Source organism: Orycteropus afer, unplaced genomic scaffold (assembly GCF_000298275.1).
Source record: "Orycteropus afer afer isolate SDZICR_OR568_19922 unplaced genomic scaffold, OryAfe1.0 scaffold00016, whole genome shotgun sequence".
Lineage (NCBI taxonomy): Eukaryota > Metazoa > Chordata > Mammalia > Tubulidentata > Orycteropodidae > Orycteropus > Orycteropus afer.
This window is the reverse complement of record NW_006921603.1, coordinates 12299840-12314826: the sequence shown is the minus strand read 5'-3', so window position 1 is coordinate 12314826 and position 14987 is coordinate 12299840. Positions and strand designations below refer to the sequence as shown.

At 39.8% G+C, this 14987-nt stretch overlaps 1 protein-coding gene across 1 annotated transcript in view; it reads right to left on the bottom strand.

The window, feature by feature from the left end:
* Positions 1-14987, bottom strand: part of LOC103213658 (inaD-like protein) — a 216320-nt gene that overhangs the window by 13893 nt on the left and 187440 nt on the right. Inside the window, exons 15-16 of the mRNA XM_042783334.1 lie at positions 13130-13252; positions 12287-12391 (exon numbers count right to left, since the gene is read on the bottom strand). Of these exons, the coding sequence (XP_042639268.1) occupies positions 12287-12391; positions 13130-13252 (228 nt within the window). The remainder of the gene's footprint in view (positions 1-12286; positions 12392-13129; positions 13253-14987) is intronic.

Below are 14987 nucleotides of genomic sequence, written 5' to 3'. Positions count from 1 at the left end.
TACCACCACTTGGGAATGTCCAAGCCGTTTGTGCTGTCAGAGGCGTTCAGGTCCCTGCCAGACTGCAGCTCTGTATGTCTCCTCTTTTGGTATTTTCATACAAATTCTTCTGCTAGTTGGGGTTTAGTCTACTTCTGTATCCTTCCCTTCAAGGCTCAGGGGTCCAAGATTATCTTCTGTGTCTGTGTCAATTGGTTTCCCTTGTCTTTGTTGAAGAGGGTCTATGCAGTCCTTCTGCCTAGTCCGCCATCTTGCCGGAACTCTCCAATCTCACCCATTCTTAACGCACATCTTTATCACCCAGTCCATCCCAATTTCTGTCCCCATCATTCCACCCAAACCCCCTTGACCCACACTCTTCTGGCCGGTTGGCTGCTCAGCCCACTTTTCTATCCTCTTTGCTATTCCTCCACTCACTGCTCATGGCCCAGTCCTGTGCCCTCTCCCAACCTGCACTCAGGCTTCAGGCGACGGCACATACAGTCCTGTGGCTTTAAATTACAATAGAATGCTGACAATTCCCAGCTTAGTCTGCTATACCAAATTGCCAGTTTGACATTTGCATTTTAATGTCTCAAAGGCTTATCAAAATTAACACAACCAAATTCAACCTCTTAGTCCAACCACCTATTCCCCTCAATTCCCTTTTCCTTATCTTAGTAAATAGTACCTCCAGCTGTTCAATTAGAAATCTATTCAGTATAATATTGACAGTATTGCTGGCTGGTGACTGTCTACTTAAAAAGGACGTCAGGATGTTAGCCATACACCTGTTGTCAACCTGGCTGTTTTATCAGCCTGACACCTGTTGTCAACCTGGCACTTCCTTCTCTCACCAGCCATATGTAATCCATTACCAAATCCTCCGGATTCTACCTCCAAAATACTTCTCAAATCTGTTTATTTTTCATCAGTGTCATGACCAACTCAGTTCATCTTCACCAACTGCCTTTCAATTGGAATCTCCCTTCATCCTTTTCTAATCTCTACACATATGAGATGGATAGTGGCATTCCTTGTTTAACCCTTTCAGTGATCTCCTTTTGAATCAAATTCAGACTCCCTAATATATACAAAAGGAGCTCTGGTGGCATATTGGGTAAGGCACTTGGATGCTAACCAGAAGGTGAGCAGTTCAAACCCACCAGCTGTTCTGCAGGAGGGAGATGAGACTGTGGGAGGAAGATGAGACAATCTACTTCTGTAAATGTTTACAACCTTAGAAACCTAGTAGGGGTTGCTATGAATTGGAATCGACTTGATGGTAGTACGTTATTATACACAAAGGTCCTCCCACTAGCCTCCACCCTTGTTGTTGTTATGTGCCGTCGAGTTGGACCCGACTCATAGCGACCCCTCCTTAGGTTTCTGAGGCAGTATCACCACGTAAGTAGATTGCCTAACCTTCCTTCTGAGGAGTGGCTGGTGGGTTTGAACCACCAGGCTTCTAGTTAGCAGTCAAGTGCCTTAGATACTATGCTACCAGAGCTCCTACCCTCCACCCTCACCCTGTTTATCTCCTTCCACTCCCTTGCATACTTCCGTAGTGATACTGCCTCGGAAACCCAAGGAGTGGTCGCTACGAGTCAGGTCCTACTCGACGGCACATAACAACAACAACAACTCCCTTGCTACATTCCCACACTTCTCTGGAATTTTCCCACCCTCCAGCTGGCCTAGCCTCAGCTTAAATGTGATTTCCCTTAGATAAGCCCTCTCTAAGGACCCCATTAATTTCTCCTGTTTTCCTCTCCACAACACTCTCAAAGTATTTCTCACAAATTGTGATGGTACATATTTATCATGTGTAACTGTTAACTGTGTTTCCTGCCTGATCACAGGATCCATGGACGTAAGGATGGCATCTTTTCAGTTCAATGTTATTGTGCCTGGCACATAATGATTGCTAAATAAGTATCTGTAAAATGAATAAATGATTCTAAAGTCCTTTGTAAAGAACAGGGATGATGGGTCTCAATTATCCTTAATTCCACAGAGTACACTGAAACTGATGAAGGCTACAAGATAATTTTTTTTTTTTTTTAAAGAAAATAAAAATGTAACAAAGCAGTTAGAAATGAAATTAGACATCTTTTTAGGACACAAATACCTTGTTAAGGCAAGCATTCACAGGGAGCTCAACATTTTTCAATTTGGAATAGGATGAAGGGGATTCCTTTGCTTGCTGGAAAGCTGGACATGTTCTGTCAGCTGTCCACGAAACAGATTCTCCATTACGGAGCTGAGGAAGTCAGTCAGTAAAATACCGTTTTTCTAAGACACTTCAAAATGCCAAGATTTGATGGCAGCTTACTCCTTTCTTCCTTTACTAGCTCATTTTTTCAATATATACCACCATCACCACCACCACCACCAAATATAAACTGAGCTCTTACTTTATGCTATGCTTTCTCCAAGTTTTTAAAGAGGTAGGTACTATTATTATTGCTATATTATAGATAAGGAAAAACAAACAGAAGTTGAGATAAGTTTTAAGGAGTGAGGCCAGGATTCAAATCCATGCAATTGTAGCCAGAATGGTGTCCTCTGAACTTTAATCAGTGCCAGGCAAATTGCCTGGTATGAGTGGAACAAAGACCTGGTCCCAACATGGGGATAGGGAGCTGCAGAGAGAGAGCGAGAGCCAAATGAGTAGTGACAAACAGAGCAAGAGATCATGACTGAGAATGCCTGGCAACAGGAAAAGGAATGTCACCATCCGGGATGCTTTGAGGAGAGGGTGTGGGGCATGGGAAACATATACCCCACTGATACTCTAAGAAGAAAGCTTTCTAACTTTTAGAAAGAGAGTAAGTTTCAAAAGTCCATAAAGTCAGCCATATAAATTGTGAAACCAAAGTCATAGTTCTATTTGAGTAAAAATCCATTTTTTCCCTATCCGGCTGGAAAATATAAAAACACTTTGAGAGGTCAGTGGTTCAAACCCACTAGCAGTGTGAGGAGGAAACAACTTGGCAATATGCTCCTATAAAAATTACAATCTAGTACCCCCTTACTCAGCAGGATCCAGGTAACGGGTGGGAGGCAGCCACAAGCCAGCCCCCAGAGCCAAGAAAGGGTGCGAGCACTGCCAGGGACCACCAAGCAGCAGGATCCAGGTAGGAAGGGCACAGAGGTTTCCAACAGTTCAGGGAGACAAACTTGTCTGTTCGTTTGTCATCCTGTGGGGCTTGCATGTTATTGTGAGGCTTAAGGCTGTGCTACCAGTGTTTTAAACGCCAGTAGGGTTATACATGGTGCACAGCTTACTGACTGAGACAGACTAGAAAGAAGGAAGAGGCCATACATTTCTCAAAAAATTGGCCAGGGAAAACCTTATGAATTGCAGAGACACACTGTCTGATACATTACTGGGCAACTTTATGAATAGTTTGGAAACATTGTCAGACACAGTGTAGGAAGATGAGCCCCTTGGCTCAGAAGGCACTCAAAATAGGACTGTGAAACAGATGTCTCATCAGAGTAGAATAAATCTTAATGTTAGGGATCAAGTAAGTCTTTCAGGACCTTCAGGTGCTGACATGGCATGACTCAAATTGAGGAGAAATAGCTGTAAACATCCATTAATAATCAGAACATGGAATGCATGAAATATGAATCTAGGAAAATTGGAAGTTGTCAAAAATGAAATGGAACACATAAAGATTGATATCCTAGGCATTAGTGAGCTGAAATGGACAGGTTTTGACCATTTTGAATCAGATAACCATATGATTTACTATGCTGGGAATGACAATTTGAAGAGGAATGGCATGGCATTCATCATCACAAAGGATGTCTCAAGATCTGTCCTGAAGTACAATGCTGTCAGTGATAGGATAATATTCATATACCTACAAGGAAGACCTGTTAATAATACTATTATACCAACCACCAAAGCCAAAGATGAAGAAATTGAAGATTTTTATCAACTTCTGCAGTCTGAAATTGACTGAATGTGCAATCAAGAAGCATTAATTATCACTGGTGATTGGGATGCAAAAGTTGGAAACCAAGAAGAATCACCAATAGTTGGAAAATTTGGCCTTGGTGACAGAAATAACACTGGAGACTGCATGATAGAATTTTGCAATACCAATAAGCTATTCATTGCAAATACCTTTTTCAATAACACAAACAGTGGCTATACACATGGACTTTGCCAGATGGAGTATGCAGGAATCAGATGAACTACATCTGTGGCAAGAGGCGATGGAGAAGCTCAATATCTTCAGCCAAAACAAGGCCAGGAGCTGATTGTGGAACTGACCATCAACTGCTCATATGCAAGTTCAACCTGAAGTTGAAAACAATTGAAACAAGTCCATGAAAGCTAAAATATGACCTTGACTATATCCCTCCTGAATTTAGAGACCATCTAAAGAATAGATCTGATTGATTTACACCAATGACCAAACCAGAGGAATTGTGGGATGACATCAAGAACATCATCCACAAAGAAAGCAAGAGGTCATTAAAAAGACGAGAAAGGAAGACCAAAATGGATGTCAGAAGAGACTCTGAAACTTGTCTTTGAGCAAAGAGTAGCTAAAGCAAATGGAAGAAATGACAAGATAAAAGAGCTGAACAGAAGATTTCAAAGAGCAACTTGAGAAAACAAAGCCAATCACTATAATGAAATGTGAAAAGACCTGGAGTTAGAAAACCAGCAGGGAAGAACACACTCAGCATTTCTCAAGCTGAAAGAACTAAAGAAAAACTTAAGCCTCGAGTTGCAATAATGAAAGATTCTATGGGCAATATATTGAATGATGCAGGAAACATCAAAAGAATATAGAAAGAATACACAGTGTCACTATATCAAAAAGAACTGATCGATCTTCATCCATTTCATGAGGTGGTCTATGATCAAGAGCCAATGATATAGAAGGAAGAAGTTGAAGCTGCACTGAAGGAACTGGTGAAAAACAAGGCTTCAGGAATTGACGGAATTCCTATTGAGATGTTTCAACAAGCAGATGCCGCGTCTGAGGCGTTCACTTGGCTATGCCAAGAGATTTGTTAGACAGCTCCCTGGCCAACTGACTGGAAGAGATCCATATTTGTACCTATTCCAAAGAAAGATGATCCCACAGAATGTAGAAATTATCAAACGATATCATTAATATCGCAAGCAAGTAAGATCTTACTGAAGATAATTCCAAAAATGGGTACAGCAGTATATGATAGAGAACTCTCAGAAATGCAAGCTGGATTCAGAAGAGGATGTGGAATGAGGGATATCTTTGCTGATGTCAGATGGGTCTTGGCTGAAAGCAAAGAATACCAAAAAGATGTTTACTTGTGTTTTACTGACTATGCGAAAGCATGTGATTGTGTGGATCATAACAAGTTATGGGTAACACTGAGAAGAATGGGAGTTCCAGAACACTTAACTGTATTCATGAGGAACCTGTACATAGATGAGGAGGCTGTCGTTTGAACAGAACAAGGGGATACTGCATGGTTTAACATCAGGAAGGGAGTGCGTCAAGGTTATATCCTTTCACCAAACTTATTCCATCTGTATGCTGAGCAAATAATCTGAGAAGCTGGACTATATGAAGAACACAGTACCAGGATTGGAGGAAGACTCATTTAACCTGAGATATGCAGATATCACAACTTTGTTTGCTGAAAGTGAGGATAACTTGAAGCACGCACTGATGAAGGTTGAAGACTACAGTCTGCAGTATGGATTACACCTCAATATGAAGAAAATAAAAATCCTCACACCTGGACCAATGAGCAGCATCATGATAAATGGAGAAAAGATTGAAGTTGTCAAGGACTTCGTATCACTTGGTTGTACAATCAACACCAATGGAAGCAGCAGTCAAGACATCAAACAACGTATTGCATTGGACAAATCATCTGCAAAGGACCTCTTTCGAGTGCTGAAGAGCAAAGATGTCTCCTTGAAGACTAAGGTGAGCCTAACCCAGGCCACGGTATTTTCAATTGCCTCACATGCATGTGGGAGCTGGACAATGACTAAGGGAGACTGAAGAAGAGTTGATGCTTTTTAGTTGCAGTGTTGGCAAAGAATACTGAAAGTATATTGCCTCATATGCACGTGAGAGCTGGACAATGAATAAGGAAGACCGAAGGTGAGTTTTAAGTTGTGGTGTTGGTGAAAGAATACTGAAAGACTGCCAAAGGAACAAACAAATCTGTCCTGAAGAAGTGCAGCCGGAATGCTCCTTGGAAGCAAGAATGGCCAGATATCGTCTCACCTACTTTGGTCATGTTGTCAGAAGGGACCATTCTCTGGAGAAAGATGTCATGCTTGATAAAGTGGAGGGTCAACGAAAAAGGGGAAGGCCCTCCCTCAACAAGGTGGACTGACGCAGCGGCTGCAATGATGGGCTGAGGTATAGCAAGGATCATGAGGCTGACACAGGACTGGGCCGTGTTTCGTTTTGTTGTGCATGGGGTTGCTATGAGTCAGAGCCGACTCAACGGCACCTAACAACATATATTAGAATCACCTGGAGAGTTTGAAAATATCCTGATGCCCACATCACATCTCAGATCAATTTCTGGTGGACTCAGAAATTAGTGTTGGAGTTAGTAGTCTTATTGCACAAAAAAGTTTAAGAACTACTTACAAACCATTTTCCTTTAATGATATTCATACGTGCCTTGACACGCTTGCTCTACACCATCTACCATTTTCTTTTTCAGAGGTAACACCGTCCCTACTTCATCTTCCCTCTCCTTTGCCCTCAACTACTTCTTGTTCTTTACCCGCTTGCCATATCTTTTCAATTCCTAACATGGGGTAACCAACCCCCCCTTCTCCCGTACAGAAACTTTTCTGGACCAAATTGGTAATGTTTTGATTTTTTTCTTTACAAGTTCATACCCTTCAAACTAATCAGCATGGCTCAGCAACCAACTCAATGTGACCGACACTTAAAAGGTATCTTTCCAGGCCACGTCCTGGGCTAGAGGCACAGACAACACTGCAGGTTTAAATACACTTGTGGCCTAAGGGAACACCAAGGCCAGGTACTCTTACTCTAGGCTAGAGTTCCTATAGAAAGGCATTAATAAGACTTATACAGAGAAGAAGAAGATGGGCTGAGAAGGGTATTCCAGACACAGAGAATGCCGTTGTTGTGAGTTGCTGCCCAGTCTATTCCAAGTCATGAGAATGGCATGTACAAATCTTTATCTGTCCCTAAAAAATGCTCTACTCCAGAGGGTCTCTGAACTTGTTAGAAATGTAGATTCTCAGATCCTACCCCAGTGCTATAGAATCAGAAACTCTTAAGGTGGGACCTAGCAATAGTGTTTAACAACCCCTCAAAGAGATTCTGAAGCAGGCTCAAGGTTGAAAAGCAGGGCTCCACTCAATTAATTTTAACTGCTGTTCAGTCACCAATGCTTCTCAGTAAAAGAGTATCCTAGAAAAGAAGGCACCAGACATAAACTCCCCTGCAAAATGTCTCCTTATCTTCTTTTTCACAGGTAACACCATCCCTACCCTTTTTCTTCCCTCTCCTTTGCCTTCAACTACTTCTTGCTCTTTGCTGACTTGCCACTATCTTTGGAAGAAGGCATATCATTGTTTCAATGATAGCCAGTGACTTACCTGCCAGCTGTACTGACCTTTTCACAGTTTTTACATAATTCTATTTCATTGGTAATTGTGTTATTCTTGAAGTTCTTTTCTCCCTTTATGCCTGGGTCATATCTCTTGACTTGATTTTCTTTTTTAATTTAAAGGGCATTTATTTAACTTCCTTTTGTGTGTACATGATAAATAGTACAGTGTAGGATAAAAAATTCAACATTCACTCCCTAGAGATACACAGAACCATTTATCTTTTTAACTCCAGAGGTATAAGCTAAGTAATATCCTTATGTGCCTATTCTGAAATTTATCAACATGATAATGTCTACTATCTCCCTACTCCAACAGATGAAAATTGAGCTTGCCAAACTTTGCCACTTAACTTTTACGTTACTTTTAAGTTCAGTTTGTTTCTTATGTTTCTTTAAATACACTTAAACTTCTGTAGTTCTAACAATTTCCAATAATCTCTTAATTTCAACCTTAAAAAAAATCAAATTTATACAAATTTATAAGTTTAAAAGTCCAAATGATCCTGTAAAGATTTAATGAATGAGTCTGCTACAAACCTTCTCGATCACCGATTGTTACTCCTAACAATTCAGTGCTCTTTCAACACTTAGCTGTTTCTCCTACTATCTATTTGCTTTCTTATTTCTAACAAGCTTTTACTTCTATTTCTTAATTCTTCAGCTTTCTGTATTATTAATTAAATCACTTCCTACTATGGAAGATAAAGATATAACACCCCAAGCCTCCATGCTACCAATATATGACACATTATAGTGTTTGGTTATATTTGGTTTACTATTATGATTTATAATATTTATGTAAATATTATTCATATTAAATCAACTACTATACTATGATTACACCTCCTTTTTTTGTACAAGTTTTTATTTTTCCCAAAGTTAATAATGATCTCATATTTTGTTTGTTTAATTTTTATACACTTATTACCAGTTCAGCCCCAAACTTCCCAATTGGTCTCAAATTCCCAATTCAATTGTACATCTCAGATAATCTGTCTTTTTAAAAATACTGCAGAGCTCTCTTTCCTATACCATTTGAGAAAGCTGTTCTTTCTGGCTGCTATATAGCTGACACGCTGAGGTTTTAATGTTCTTCATCCGCTCAACCAGCTTCACTAGCTTCCCTCTTTCTTACTAATTTTGTAAATTAATTAATTATCTCTGAAATATAGTATGCTGCTGATAAAAAGTCAGATGCTATTCAAAACTTATTCTTGTGTAGGTAAGCTTATTCTTTCCTCTTTGCAAGTCTTACAATGTATACATTCTATTTATCCTGTTTGGTGCTTAATGGGCCTTTGAACTCATTTCTTTCATTTCTGTTATTTTCCGGTTTTTCCACATTCTGTTTTTCTTTTTGCAAGCTTTGGTGGCTCAGTGCCTAAAGCGTCTGACTGCTAACCAGAAGGCTGGTGGTTCAAACCCACTAGCTACTCCTCAGAAGAAAGATTGGACAATCTACTTCCATAGTAATACCACTTAGGAAACGCAAGGAGGGGTCACTATGAGTAGGATCCAACTTGAGGGCAGTGAGTTTGGTTTTTTTATTTGCTGGATATGAGATCTACTAGATTAATCCTGTCATATCTTTTCTCTCCCATTTCAGCCTAGGGTGCAAAGGAATATCACTGTTTGCTTTCTCTGTGTTATCTTAAGAGGTATGACGACATGTCTCTCTCTTCTAACCAGCAGCTGGGCCCTCTTAGATGTTTTGTTTGCTCTGGAGGATTGTTTGTAAATGGCCTTGCAAATTATTTTTAGAGAGTTCCTTAATTAATCTCTCTGATTTTGGACTTTCTTCCTCCTGTTTTCCGTACCTGTTGTTTATTCCAAATCTTTGTCTCCTCTTATTTTTGTTCATCTGTTCAGCCAATATCTGTTAAATATAGTGTGCCAGGCAGGGATGACAACACTGAGAAAGCCGTAGATGGCTCCATTTACTTACTCAACTGTTTCCAGCAGTTTATATTTCCTCTTTCTGCTGGACATCTCCACCTGGATGTCTCCAAATACAACCATTATCTTCTCTCTCAAACTCCTCCTACATTATCTTTTGTAATTCATGTGGATACTCTCATTCTCCCAAGCTCTAAAAAATCATTGGAGAATCTCTTAATGAACTCAGTACAACCCCACAAGTTCCTTTTGTGAAAATATCTTTGATATGCTTTTTTATTTTCTATGTCCTGAAAGCTGTAAAGACAAATTTTAAATATAAATATATATAATTTTTTTTTTTTTTCTAATGGAGAGTTTTGGTTACCTACTTCCGTAGTGACACTGCCTTGAAAACGCAAGGAGGGGTCGCTATGAGTCAGGGCTGACTCGACGGCAAATAACAATAACAACAACAAAAGGTTTGCCTAATCGAATTTTTATAGTAATTCAGACCACCGCCACCACCAAAAACCCACCCAAAACAATCAAGCTAAAAAAGCAACTGCAATTGGGAACATGTAAAAATGACCCCTAGCAGCCAAATCAATCTCAATTGACCAATTTATAATTGGCTACATGAAGCCACCAGAGTTAATGACTAGACTTTAAGAGAAATATTTATCTCCTATTACACCTAGAAGTAGCAATTTAAGCTGTGGAGAGAAGCTTGCAGAAGGGCTGGTAGTCTCTTCTCTTCTTTTCCTCTCCTCTCCTGGCAGTCTGCTCATTCAGATCATAATCTTCCCTGTGCAATCAGCATAGGCTGACTGCTTTGCATGATACCCTGACAAGCCTTTTCCACATCATCAGATAATTATCTGACCTTTCCTACTACTTTGCCGATAGGCTGGCTATCCCGGTAATAAAAACAATTACCTAATGACAAGTCAGCTGTGATAATTATATTGATGGTACTACTCAATGCACATCATTTTAATTAAAACAAACGATATGACTACAAGTCATTTGATGCAGGACTTAAGAGTTTCTTGGATTTTGTGTGTAAAGTCTTTCTTTGCACATCTGTTCCGTATCCAAAATTATGTAGAGTACAATTGTCAAAATCCCAAAAGATTCTATTAATCTTCAATAGCACACATTAGAAAATAACAACATCAACTGCTATGATTAATGCTGGAGAATCTTTTGAAACCAAGTGTCATTTTCTTAAAACACAAAAAGAGGATAAATAAGGGACTCCTTCAAGAGTATGTTAACAGTGACAGCTTGGCTGAAATGAGGGAAAACCTAAGCTCATTTTCATTTAAGGTACTTTTTATATTTAGTTCTTGGTACACTTGAAATTGTCTTTTTTTCTTCAGTGAGGAATATGGGGCTGAACGAATTACATCAGTGCATGAAAATATCAGTAATATAGGATTTTGCTAATGGAAACAATATATTTTTTTTCTTGCTATAGTCACCATTTGGAAAAACTTTCATTTAAAATCCTGCATAACTAATAGTCCATAGCTCTGAAATCAGAGTTACATTTATAGTGCCTCTAGGGGTCAGCATAAGTTGAAGGAAGAGCCTGTATAGCAACTACTAGCAAGTGAAGGATCTGTAGGCTCCAACAGTGGTAAACGTGGAGGCGGAGAGAGGAGTAGGAGGTGGCTATGCAAGTTTCCACTGAAGTATGGACAAGAGGAAGAGCTGGGGAGAAGCAGAATCTGTGGCCAATCCACCTAGTATTTAGGTTCATGTTTAACATAAACTTCGGGACCCAAATCGTGTAATACATGGCTTATCACATAAACTTCATTGAGACTACTGGCAGTATTTTCACAGTTGCCTTCATAAACACTGAAAACCATTCACTTTTTAAATAACTGTGTTGGCACTTTGGGCTTAAGCCCATTGAGATGCTAAAAGTAAAAGCACCACAAATTGGTTCTCCCAAATGTAACGGCTTTTCAATTCAAACTTCTTATTTTATGACTTGAATTATCTGAATGGCTGGCCAGTCTATTCTCTAAGCTACAAAATGGTGGGTTTTTGGTCTTTTAACCTATAAACCATTTTATCCCACCTCTGCAGAAGTATGGTGATTATAATTACACATTTTTGGGGAAACTCATTAATGACATTCACTGCCTGTATGCTGCCTCTCAATCACAGCATGGTATCAATCTCAAAGACACTTGAAGGCTGAAATATAAGGAGAGATAATTAACAGCACAGGTTGCTTTTACTTCCTAGTCGATTTCCCTGTGCCTCCAGATAATACTCTCGGGGACCACAGCTGATAAATAATTGTCTGTCTCAGTTGATGACTACTATGAAGTGAGAATTTAACAGCGCTGGGAATCACCTATGCTACAGAAAAAAGAGCATTGTGTTTTTCCTTTACTTTAAAGGGAGAGGAAAAAAACAGCACATGGGCAGTTCAGTAACAATCTTTGGGCACAAAAATAAAAGAAATCATTTCCTATTCCTCACAAACTTTGATTTACAAAAGAATGCTGGAAGCTAAAAGCCTTGTTGATTGATCATGTGAAGCAAAGAGTAATTTTTCTCCCCTTGTTATGCTTTCATATAATCATGCTCACTGCCTGTATGGGTGGCATTAAAGAATTTCTGAACAAAAATAATAATTTCTTGCTTTCAACCTTCATAATTCACATCAGCAAGCACCCTGCTGGCTGGTGATGCCTACTGCCAGTGACGCGCAATCTCTTTTACATGGCACTTATCTGCCTTGTGCAGCTGCGTGTTCCATTGACCGAAATACCTGCAGGATAATGCGGCCATAGGCGTTCTTGAGCAGATTAACCACATCAGCATGAGACAGCCCATCCAAAGGTTGGCCATTAATGCTGACAATCCGATCTCCAACCTGGAAGTACAAAAGTGGTAGGAAATCACTATCATTAGGAAAAATTAAATTTGAGAAGAATGCTTCAAATTTTTTGTAAGTCATATTCCCATTTGTGGCATTGTAAAGATTCTGTGTTTCTACTGGGTGTGCATGTTTGAGAAGCATGAGGAATTTTTATCTTTCCCCACATACAGATCAATCAAAGAAACAAGAAGGGGGTCAGATTTGATTACTAAAAGGCACGGTAGGCCACTTTTATATTTTGGTAATGGTGTTTCAGAAATCCATTTGCCAGTAATAGTAGGGTATACAAACTAATTGTTCAATAAAGCTCTAATGAGGAAGCCAAATATTTTCAGCTTTAATTTTCTACCTAAGTTAAGATTAAGGGTGAGAGAGAGAGGAAAAAAATAATAAAAATGCTGATTATTTTGTGGGAGGCACGGTTATAGGTCAAATCTCTGGGTTGAAAATCCATTTGGGGTGGAATGAGGTGCTAAAAAGGGCATGGGAGGCTTTGCAAATGAGCTGCAATTTCTTCTTTCATTGAGAAGCTTGATATAAACAATACTATTTTTTATATGCCCAGAGACCTAATGAATTTCAAGTATAAACTTTCTGCAATGCATTTGGCCCTCAGTGTGGGTCTCTGATGGCTATAGGAATTCAGACTTTCAACAAATTTTCCACGGCTGCAACTTCCCCTCCCACCCTACCCCATGCTGTTAGCACTTCAACCATTCCCCTCTTGTTTACTTTAAGCTTCTGTGTACGTGCCGCCACTCCACTGGCCTGAATCATGGCAATAAATATAGGGATATCTCCTAAGGGACTTCCTTTCCCTCCAGCAATACTGATTCCAAGGGCATCACTGAGATCCTAAAAGAGAAAGAAAACATGATGCTTATATATTTAATTTTGATTTATTTAAAGACCAACAGACTGATTGTTCCCAGATGGCTGTCAAACAAAATCCCTCCTGTGACACTGGAGGCCAGGATAACATAGGAGTTAAGTGTACGGCTATGGAGTCAGAAAGACCTGTGTTTCAGCTCTAACACTTAATTAGCAGTGGGATCTTGGGGAAGTTACTTAACTTCTCAGAATCTCAATCTCTATGCATTAAATGAGAAGGATATCACCTACCTCACAGTATTGGTTTGAGGATTAGATGAGATGACACACAGGGCTGACATACAGAAAATGCTCAATAAATGGCAACAGTACAAGTAAAAATCCCTAGGCCACTGCTCAGTTTAGTGGCCAATTTTGACACAGACTTGGCAAGTATCTATTCATATGGTGTTTATGATTAAACTGCCACGCATATCTTGCTCCTCTGGATGTGAACAAACACAACTGGCTCTGAAAGAGCTGGATGCCATATTTACAACAAAGGATCTTAGAGGACACCCACTGCAGTGAAAGTGGAGTATGGAGAGAGAAGTAAACTATGACTGAAGATATTCCTTAAGATTCTTTTGTGAGGCAAATCAGTTCACTTGGACCTTGGTGTAGAGACTCAGGCTCTAGTCTAGTTTTCCACATAGAGTCAGTGCAGTAAAACCTGGGAAAGTCAGAACGTGTGTAAAGGGAAACCTGTCAGAGAAGGAAGATAGCAAATATTTTCCACTAAAATTAGTGACAGAAAAGTGGTAAATGCACCCTGTCAAAGGTGGGAAACTTGTGAGGTCTGGATAAACAACACTGTCCCTTCAAGTTCACTATATATAAAAAAAAAAAATCATTAAAATCACAAATGGCAAGGTCCAGGTCCATCATGGTGGCATAAGCATACCATGGCAAAGAATTCTTGTTAAAATACAGAAAGCACAACTACCTGAGGCCTCTGAAAAGCCAAGAAATATAAACGGTGGTTGTTGTTGTTGTTCTGTGCTGTCGAGTCAGCCCTGACTCATAGTGACCCCTCCTTGCGTTTCCGAGGCAGTATCACTACGGAAGTAGGATTGCCCAACCTTCCTTCTGAGAAGTAGCTGGTGGGTTTGAACCGCCAGCCTTCTGGTTAGCAGTCAAGTGCTTTAGCCACTATGCTACCAGAGCTCCTATAAACTGTGGTAAGAGAGTCAAAACTTGGAGAAACAACTCAGGAGGTGAATTTCCCAGTTTTGTTTTATTCCTGATAGCTTTGCCATGAGAGTCAAGGAGTCAAAGATGGAATGAATGGCTAAACCTCTGATAGAAGCCTCACGTTTCTCATCAGATGACCAAGAAAAAGAGGTACTGGTGGCTGGAGAGGGGAGAAAACTAGAGTGGAGAGAGTGGCAGGAGGGGATCCTCTACTTCTGTGCATGAGCCTACAGAATTTTCAGGCTCAGTCCTCAGCTATGCATGTGTGGGACACACCCAAACCAACAATGCAGAGGCTTAGATAACTGAACTGAGATTTGAACCACGGGCCATGAAAGATGAGACAGAACTTGTAGTCTGAACCTAGGTGGGTTGGCTACTAAAACAAAAACAACATTCTTCAGAGTCTATACATTATAACATTCACGTGGTCCAGGATAAAGCCCTACATTATAATATACAAATAACCAGGAAAATATGATCAATTTTACTTTTAAGTTTATTTAAAAATACGTAGGACTGTTGA